At 46.7% G+C, this 10,149-nt stretch overlaps 1 protein-coding gene across 2 annotated transcripts in view; it reads right to left on the bottom strand.

The window, feature by feature from the left end:
• Positions 1-3,779: 3,779 nt before the first annotated feature.
• Positions 3,780-10,149, bottom strand: part of PLEKHN1 (pleckstrin homology domain containing N1) — a 102,444-nt gene continuing 96,074 nt past the window's right edge. Inside the window, exons 15-17 of one of the 2 annotated variants that reach the window (XM_078642351.1) lie at positions 8,209-8,388; positions 7,503-7,551; positions 3,780-6,138 (exon numbers count right to left, since the gene is read on the bottom strand). In XM_078642351.1, coding sequence (XP_078498477.1) covers positions 5,915-6,138; positions 7,503-7,551; positions 8,209-8,388 — 453 coding nt within the window. In that variant the 3' untranslated portion in view covers positions 3,780-5,914. The remainder of the gene's footprint in view (positions 6,139-7,502; positions 7,552-8,208; positions 8,389-10,149) is intronic. The other variant, XM_078642352.1, reaches the window with a different exon arrangement.

The raw sequence follows: 10,149 nt of genomic DNA, 5'->3' as shown, positions 1-10,149 counted from the left end.
AGAACATAAACGTATTTCTGGTTACTCCCTGGGACTAGGGCCTGGCACAGCAGGGTGGTAAGCAAGCAGGTGGAAGTTAGGCTAGAGAGTGATGGCAGACATCCGCTCTCCCCTACATCCAACCTCGCCATGGGAACGTAAACTCCAGGGCCTGAGCAGCTGTCATGTGGCCCAGTCTCATGTGTGACACCTTCAACCAGTGCTGGCAATTTATTCATACGGTAAAAGCACACCCACTCTGGAAAACGCAAGGTATTCCTGGGGTAGGTTTATGTCTTCACCTTGATTGTATGTTTATATGTAGTTTACTGCAAGGATCCCAACATATTTGTTTGTTTTGTCCTCTCCCCCTCCCTTTGCTCCATGGTCTGCTCCATGGTCTGAGCCGGGATATTGCAGCAGTTGTATGATGAAGCATGCCACCATTAGTGGATGAAGGCAGTGTTAAACAAGCGTTGGGGCAGATTTACATTAAAGTGCCACAACGAGGCACCGCAAGCCCTTTGGCTGTGTCACGCTGCGGCACTTTCAGAGCACAGGAATGCAACATGTTTACAATGATATGCACATTCCTGTGCTCTCCCCTGCGCTGGCGCACAAAGAGCTGCCATACGCCGGCGCAGGCACCCTTGCACCATGGTGCAAGGATGCCTGCGTCATGGGGAAATTGTTTTTGTGCAGGAAGGGGCACCTTCCTTCACAAAAACAATCACTACAGGTATTTTTCTCTTTCAATGAGTGCTGTAGAATGTAGCACGCATTGAAAGAGGAAAAAAATGAGGAGAAATGAAAACATTTCTCCTTGTTGTGCCTCACTACGTCATCCCTAGGGTGGCGTAGCATACTGACGCATTTCCAGGTTTACGATTCCTCGTAAATCTGAAAATGTGTCTGGTTCAATAGGTGTTGCGTGGGAACACCCACAGCAACACCCATGGAACGCCCCTTTCACTCAAGTGCTGCGTGTAAAGGGGCTGTATTTACAAGGACAGGAAAAGACACACAGGGTGGCTTTTCCTGTCCTTGTAAATATGGGGCAGAGAAAAGTGCTGCCACTTTTTGTGATTCAAGGGGCTTGTAAATCTGCATGTTGCGTTTTCCCTGAGGGAGTGTGCTTTTACACCAGCCTCTTCCTCTTTTCCTCTTTTTGTGGGTACTTGAGTTCTATAATGATAGTGAGGATTGAAAGGGAATGGTACCTCTCTCCCATTTTTGAAGTGTGATGAAAGAATTTATTCAGCGGCACTTTGAATTCTGAAACTTGTAGCTTCAGTTTCCTTATGATAAAAATGGAATTAAGTGTGGTTGATATAAGTTCAGGGCTGGCTAAAGGTGTCAAAGATCATACACAGTTATGTCCCTGCCCCTGGCCAGCATACCCTAATTAGCCTCGTTAGAATTGTTACTTTTGTGGATGGTTACTGGATGACGCTGAGTTATTAGGAAGACAATATTTCAGTCCTGGGCTTTGTTAACAACATGACGTATTTTGATAATTGTAGTCTTTCTTTATTTAAAATGAACCAACAGACCTGAGAACAATTGTTTGAAAAGGTAAAGTCCAGCACTGGAACATGCTGTCCCTGATGACACAGGGGAGCATATTTACAATGAAATGGCGCTGCGCTGTAAGCCATTTTGCTGTGTCGAGCTGCGTCATTTAAAAAAGCGCAGGGATGTGCCATATTTACAAGAATACAGTGCACCCCTGTGCTCTCCCCTGCTCCGGTGCTAAAACAGCTGCCATGCGCCAACGCCGGCACCCTTGCACCAGCGTTCCAGCGATGATTATGTTTGTTCAAGAACGGACACCTTCCTGCACAGAAACAATCATCAATGGCATTTTGCTCCTTTTATGTGTGCTGTAGAATGCAGCACACATAGAAAAGAGCATAAAACGAGGAGAAATACAAGTATTTCTCCTTGTTGCGCCACTTTAATGCAGTTTTTGGCACAGCCTTAGATTGACCACACTTGTAAATCTGGGGCAGTGTCAAAAACGCCATCGGTGTTGCGTGGGAACACCCACAGCAACACTCATGACATGCCCCTTTATCGCAGAATACTGCGTGAAAGAGGGCCATATTTACAAAAGCCACACACAGTGGGTTTGCGTGGCCACGTAAATATGTTATGTTATGTGCCCGCTCTTTTATAGCGCACGGCTACCCAAGCGGGTGTCCCGGCGCTTTAGCAAAGAGATCAGAAACCAGTCAATCCAGCCCGCAGCTCAGAAAGTCGTGATGATCATGCAGAAAAGAGCCACGTCTTTAGTTCTTTTCTAAACGTCAGGAGACCATTGGCTTTCCGCAAAGAGATCGGAAGCCCATTCCAATGGAGGGCCGCTAGATAGCGGAAGGACCGACCACCCATCCGAGCGCGTTTAAAGGAAGGGACCACAATCGTGGCAGATGAAGCTGAACGCAACACCCTCTTTGGGACATAAAAAGCCAGTCTCTTCCTAATGTACAAAGGGCCTACAGAATGCAGGGCTTTAAATGCCAGAGTCAAAGTTTTAAAAATGACTCTTTTGGAAATCGGTAGCCAATGTAACTCTTTAAGTAAACCAGAGGCTCTAGCTCTGCGTGGAAGGCCAAAAATTGCCCTTGCAGCAGAATTTTGGACTATCTGCAATCTTGCCACCAAATACTTCGGCAGGCCCGCATAGAGTGCATTAGCATAGTCGAAACGTGATCCAACTAATGCCTGCACCACAATTTTCTTATATTGCAGTGACAGCAGCGGCAAAAATTTCCTGAGCATCCGCAGGATGCTAAAACATTTCCCTGATAATACATTGATCTGGGATCTAAATGACAGATCAACGTCACAGATCACACCCAGATTTTTGGCCTGCGTTGACACCGCGTCTGGAGGAAACATGTCTCGAGGCCACCAAGATTTCCAACATGGATCCGGAGCACAGCCAAAAAAGAGCAACTCAGACTTGTCTGAGTTGCATTTAAGGCTGTGTTGTTGAAACCATGAAAAAACGGTGTCAAGGCAGTCCCTGATTTTAGCCCCATCAAATGCCTCTCCCTTCCTGCAAGTAAACAGGAGCTGGGTGTCATCAGCGTAGGATATGACCTGGGCACCATAAGCCTCCGCCACCGCCGCCAGAGGGGCCATGTAGATATTAAAAAGGATGGGGCTCAGAATGGATCCTTGAGGAACCCCCACCCCTAGCGACGGCATTTCAGCGGAGAACGGTGGTGCCCAGATCACCTGTCGGCGGTCAGATAAAAAAGATCTAAACCAGTCCAACACCGTCCCGCGAAACCCGATCTCCTGGAGTCTTAAAAGGAGACCGTCATGCGGGACGGTGTCGAAAGCCGCCGACAGATCCAGCATGACTAGTACAGCCTTACCTCCAAGATCGAGCGTCTCCCTGATAGCTTCAGTGACCTCCAGAAGGGCCAGCACACAGCGCCACTGGAGCATCAAAAAAAGTGACGCTCCGGTGGCGCTATGAGCTTGTAAATATGCCACAGGGTCATCTAGTAACCTCACCTCTGTGTCACTGGTGGCCCGACAAACTTGCTTTTTTTCCGATGGTTGATGCCATCACCGCGTTGGATAGTCTACGCTCTTGGCTGCAGGTTCGAGGAGCACTGTTTGCCCATGGAAAATGCATAGTTGAACATTCACAACTCGTATTCCTAAGATGTATTTAAAGCCAAACACTCACAACCGGTATTTTCAAAATGTATTTAAAGTCAAACAAAAACACAGGAACCATTTGGTGAGAAGCAAAACTGCTGTTTTATGCGTTACTGCTATAAAATTAAATATACCAAATTTATTAAAATATCATACACCTTAAATACAATAAAGCATTAAGTTATTTCGACTGTAAACACGGCCCTTCCAACAGTTAAAAGTCCACAGTAGTTATGTGCACGTAGCAATATTAAAAAAAAAATACAGCTTTTAACAAAGAACAATAATGACCTTTGACTCCGCAGAGTCCAAGGCGTCGAGCTAAGGTCAGGAATGACCTCAGCTGTTAGGATTTGGCCACCTGTGAACGACATGTGCCCCAGATTTCACGCACTGGGCGCTCACAAATAGTGCAGTTGTGCTTTCGCCTGCCACATTGCAGGGCTGGACGGTTTTGGCAGGCTCTGCTGTGGAAAGAAGCAACGGAAGCCGAGACGGCCAGTATTGGGTGACACTCGAGAATGAGCGAGGAAAACTGCAGTGCAAACAGCAAGGGGTGTTATTAGAGCAAGATTGGGCGTGGCCTGCAGAGCTATATGTGGAACCTCATACTAAAATTGCGGGGAATTCTTCGGGTAAGGGGTGGTGGATCTGGTCACCTGAGTGCAGAGCCAGGACTGTGCACCTCTCCAATTCAGGCAGAGAGGCTCTCCATGCATGAGTAGCTCATTCAGGCCAGGTTTTCACATTGTAGTTGCATTCTGGGACTTGTAGTCTAAATTTTAAAATGAGTTAACCAGTAATGTATCATTGATGCCACGGGCTCCGATTCAAGCAAGGAAAATGGCCCATTTCACTAGTAAACCACAGCAGTTATCAGAACTCTACGGACCCCGGTACACTACACCTGCTGCACTAATGGTAGCTATGCCTGGCGTTAATAAAACTACAAGTTCCAGCGCTCTGCATACCCCTGAAACATGAAGTAAATATTACAGCTGCAATGCCTGAGGGTTATGTGGCCATCATCTCAGACACAGTTTCCAATCCTGAGCTTTTAATCTACAAATCACGTGTGCTTATCTAATAGAAATGCCAACAATGCAATGCCAAGAATGAATGAGGTTGTAAAATGAAAACCCAGCACTCAAAACATTGTCAGAGGTAAGATGGAATGCGTTGGTCGCCACACACTGGGACTTAACACACACACACACATTAAACACATGGAGAGTTGAATGCACCCTGATGCACTGCTGTAGAACACACGTTTGTGCTCAGAGCCTGTCACTCCCAGCTGCTCCCGACCTCCACAGCGGCACCAAGGGAGCCTATGGCTGTTTCCATGAAGGCATCAATACCCTCCTGTCCACTGCTGACCCAGTCATCCACACCACCATGCACAGCTGCCACCTTCCACCACAGGGCTGCACGTTTCACAGCTGCCTCTGCTGTCTGCAGCTTCCTTCATTGTCCATGGATGCTGCTCTACAAGATTTACTGCCACTGCTGCCCATGGCTACTCTTTCCATGGCTAGTAAAGGTATCCCCTGCTGACCACACTCACAAGGGCTGCTGCTAATGACCATGGCTGACACCGCTGTCCAGAAAAGCCACCTTTGTCACCACCATCCATGGATGTCTCACTGTCCGCAGATGGCACTGCTGTCCTGGGATGCCACTGCTGTCCAGAAAAGCCACCTCTGTCACCACTATCCATGGATGTCTCACTGTCCGCAGATGGCACTGCTGTTCTCGGATGCCACAGTTGTCCAGAAAAGCCACCTCTGTCACCACCATCCATGGATGTCTCCCTATCCCCAGATGGCACTAGTGTCTTGAGATGCCACCGCTGTCCGAGGCTGCTCCGACCAGCAAAATATCGCTCTTTTCACCCACTGTGGTCAACTGTAACTTCATTTTATTTTTAGGATGCCCATCCTGTCTCCCCATTTCATTCCATGCTTATCTGCCATGCTTGCTATCCTCCTGGGTGCTGACCACCCTGCCTCAATTCTTCACGTTTCACAGATTTAGCATTGCAGGTTTGCCTTCCACATTAAAAAAAATTCCTGACATCAGTGGCCATTTTTGCGAAAATTGTCATTGTCAATCTGTAGAATCTCTCAACATGAATCCGTATCCCTGAGTGCCGAACCCCAGTGGGTACAAAGCCACCATAAACCATAGCAAGCAATTGTTCGGTCGACCAGGTGTTTTTTCTGGCCTGCCAGGACATTCCAATCCGTGGGTTCTACGCCCAGTGTTTCACCATCACTTTCGGCCTGTTCTCCTGACCACGTAGATGGTTCGACCTCCTTTTCGGACCCGGAGAGAAACGAGTGATATGTGGCTCGGTATCCCACACGTTGTCGTAGGTGAAATCACTGTCGTAAGTGCTGTCGCCGGGTAAGCCTTGAAGCTCCGCGTACTCATGTTCAGACAACACCGGCCGTGGGCTGCAGTCGGAAGACAGACCTGTGGATAAAAAATTCACATATATATTTATTTCAAGGAGACATGCGAGAGTCCAACAGTTATATATACCTTGTGTCTAATTTTCTATCTAAAGATGTAAAGGACATCTCACTAGCATAACTACTCGAATCAAAGAAGGTGAGATGTGCCTGTCACAAGCCTGCTCCTAAAAAAACATTCTAAAGCCTTTATAGAGCTGTTTTGTCAATCATTAATGCACTTCCTGGTTGAAACAGAAATACACTTCCTGGTTGAAGAGGCAACCGGAAGTCATCACTTGCCAATGGTTTAGGAAAGAGATTGCAGAAAGCTTTACGCTGTGCTTTCAACTCGAAAGTCTTTTTGATGGGTGCAAAATCTCTTTTTAAACATTTTTACATTTGCATACATCGTCTCAAAAATGACATAAGCACTCCAGAACCTCCCTGAAATAGGCAGAAGTATTGACAATGAGATGCTTTACGATACATTTGAATATTTATATTGACTCCTGGGACATGTGTGGTAATTGTACCACTTTCCGGGAGATTTAGAGTAACCGGAAATCTTTTGTAAAGAGATCCCATTTTTCTTTAGGGTTCAAAGTGTCATGATGCAGTCACACCATTTAGCAAGTAGGGGAGTCACTCTGGAGCCAGACTAACCTAGACTTGGCATGCCCTCAGCACCATGGCGCTGGCTGCACACCTGCTCACTTCCATCCTGCATGAGCGAACCCTGTGGGAGCCAAATTTGTGAGATAACTGCAAACCTAAGGTCTCCAGATCTTGGACAACTCAGTATGTGTTATTCAGTTTGAAAGATTCAAAAAAGAGCATGGTATGTCAAGGAACAGAGAATTTTGTACTGGGTGCTTATATAGCTATACCTGAACCTGAAGGCAGTTACAGAGCTCTACATGTTGGGTCCTGGCTCCTCCCATTTGGAGTTGCTCACTTCCAACTAATCAACGTCACATCACAATGATCAGCGGTTGATATCAATATCGGAAGCATCTCAGCACTATGGACCCGGTTATCCGCAAGACAGTAGGTTTCATCCATAGAATCGGTGGAGCCTGTCAAGAAGAACTATTCTACGTGAAGTCCTCCGTGAGGCACATAAAGTCATGCCCTGACCTACTGTCGCATGCCACCCACTTTTTACTGCTGAACTGTCAGTTTCCTATCTCAAGCTTGAGTCTCATCCCCAAACGACACACCTTTTCAACAGACACCCTTTTTTTTTTTTTGCAGAGTTTTATTTAGCGCGAACTTGACCCGAACTGAATCAGTTATGAGAGCGCTTCACATAGCACCAGTTACGTTACATGAGGACACACATTCATTTTTGTTAGGCACGGGGAGATTAGGTTAGAACCTCACCTGGCTTATTCCAACGTGGGAAAGGTACAGCATCCTGGGAGGAGGAGTCCTGCAGAAATAAAAACATATTTAGCTACAGTTATGGATATGCTTTGTATAGTAACACCCTGTGGAAAATCAAACCTTAAAACCAATCGTCCGGTCTAAAGGCCTGTATCCCCAGAGGACTAGCAATACTAAGGCTTGAGCCTGTAAGACCTGTATCCCCTGAGGAACAACACTGTCAGGGGAGGCCTGCGCCTGTATGATCTGGGCCCCCTGGTGGTTGTCCATGCTCTGCACTTTAATGGGTTTTCAAGGTCTGTTTAGCCTCAGGGACACATATACTGTTTGAGCTGTGAGAATGGTTAATATAAATAGCTCTGCTACATGTAGCCTGAACTGCCTGGTCCAAGGATCCTGAGGGGCCTCTCTGCTGTATGAAGGATGAGTGGGTGAGATATTAGTTAGACGATAACCCTGCTTAGGATGCAGCCTGTAAAGTCCAGGGGGGACCACATAACTTAAAAGATTACTCTCCTGCCTTGGGCCTTAGTAAATAAGATTTATATAAGCCAAGAGTTGGCTCCATTGTATGTGGTTTGGACTGTTTACCATCCGTCATGATAAGGCAATGCCTTTGATCTAGTCGGAATATATTAAGACCCTATTAATGAGTGCTTACGCATACCAAAATATGGATTCACCATAAACGAAAGGGTCCTACCTGTAGCGAGACGTGTGGTTCACTGTTCCGGTGAGGTACTGATGCCACTGGACGCGAGTTCTCGGGCAGAGGGTGGGAGAAGATTTTCTTCAGAGCTTGATGAGACACGGGAACCACCGGGAAAGGCTTCAGCCCCGGTGTCGTTTTCTCCAATGGAGCCTGGCTCTGATTTTTTACAGTCTGTAGTAAATAAAGTATGTTTAAAAATGAAAATAAGACACAAATGCTGCTTACAATCAGTAGGGGTGTTGGATATGAAAACTGCTTACAAACTGTAGAGAGATTCGACAAGCAAACTGCTTACAGACAAAATATATAGGACAAGAAATAGCTTACAGTCAGTAGAAATACGGGACAGATGCACTTTACAAACAGGAGAAGTACATGACCACCAACAGATTACAACAACTAGTGATTAAAGATGGCACCATATTTTACAAACTATGAAAAAGGAACAACTCACAAACATTAATGGTGTGGGGCAGGGAAATAGCTTACAGACAGTAAACAGACATTATTATTATTATATTTAAGCTTATAAAGCGCGCAGCTACCCGGAGGTTTCCCCGCGCTAGAGACCAAAAAAGTGAGGGGAAGAAACAGATTAATAGTGGAAGCAGCATTATTGGTTGAATAACCAGGTCTTGACTTTACGAAATTTAAGATAACAGGGTTCCATGCGAAGGGATAAAGGAAGAGAGTTCCAGAGGGATAGGGCCAGGAAGGAGAAGGAGCGACCACCCATCCTGGCTCTCTTGACTCTAGGAATTTGGAACCTGTGCTGATTAGAAGATCGAAGGGTACGAGCAGGGCTGTATTGATGCACTAAAGTACTGAGATATGATGGAGCCTGGTATAATTTTATCCTGTGCATGTAGCAGAGGGCCTTAAATTTCGTGCGGCTTTCAACGCGTGTTGGAAATGGGATCCCCGGCTGGCCAGGGCTTTCGCCAAAGTCAGTCAGAGACCACCACACCCAAGTCAGGGCAAGGGAGTTACACGCCAAGATAACCCCTACTCACCCTCTAGGTAACGTGGCGCGAGCAGCAAGGCTAAACTTGGAGGCGATGTAGGTTAAGTATTTGCGCACGCACCCCAGCAACAACAACCAAAGGCCCACCACAAAGGAAACTCCACACAAGGTTATATAAAAATAGCCTTTGTATTACACCAAAACACATTAGATAAAACACACACTTTACAATGTGCCAGAGGCACGGGCAGAATTTACAGGGGATATGTACAAGACAGGGCCACCTGGACCACTGTCAGGAATCAGAAGTAGCACTTTCAGAAATAGCACTTAGTACATAGAATGTAGCACAAAATAGCACACAACCAGTAATCACTGGTAACCAGGACCTCACTAGCACCACTTGTACTAGGGAGAAAACAACCACCTATGTATTACAATACCTGTAGGGGTGTAAGAGGAAAACACATGATGCAATGCATAACATTCATTCAGAGGTGTAAAGAGGAAAACACATGATGCATCACAATACATTCAGAGGTGTAAAGGCACATGACGCATAATCAATACATTCAGAGGTGCAGAACAAATACCAACTTCCCCAAACTCACCAGTCACCACCTGTGACTGTCCCGGTGTCCCAATGTCAGGGCCTAAACGTGGTAGTTGCCCACAAAGTGCTGGGCAACTGGAGCAGGGAAAGTTAGCGCAAAGTTGGAGCCTCTCTGGGCTCAAGAACCACCACTGTGGCACTGGGGGGCCTCACTGGGCTCCAGACAAGAAATGGCCCTCCTGAGCCACTCTCAGGCTCTTCCACAGAATGGGCACTCGAGCCTCTCTGGGGCTCGCAATGCAGAAGGGCTGGAGCCTCTCTGGGCTCCACCACGAGGGAATGGCACCCTCAGAGCCTCTCTGGGCTCTTAAACAAATAAGGGTACTGCTGAGCCTCTCAGGGCTCCAGCAACAAA

This window comes from Lissotriton helveticus, chromosome 5_1 (assembly GCF_964261635.1).
Source record: "Lissotriton helveticus chromosome 5_1, aLisHel1.1, whole genome shotgun sequence".
NCBI classification, from domain to species: Eukaryota; Metazoa; Chordata; class Amphibia; order Caudata; family Salamandridae; genus Lissotriton; species Lissotriton helveticus.
This window is presented reverse-complemented; position numbering and strand designations above follow the sequence as displayed.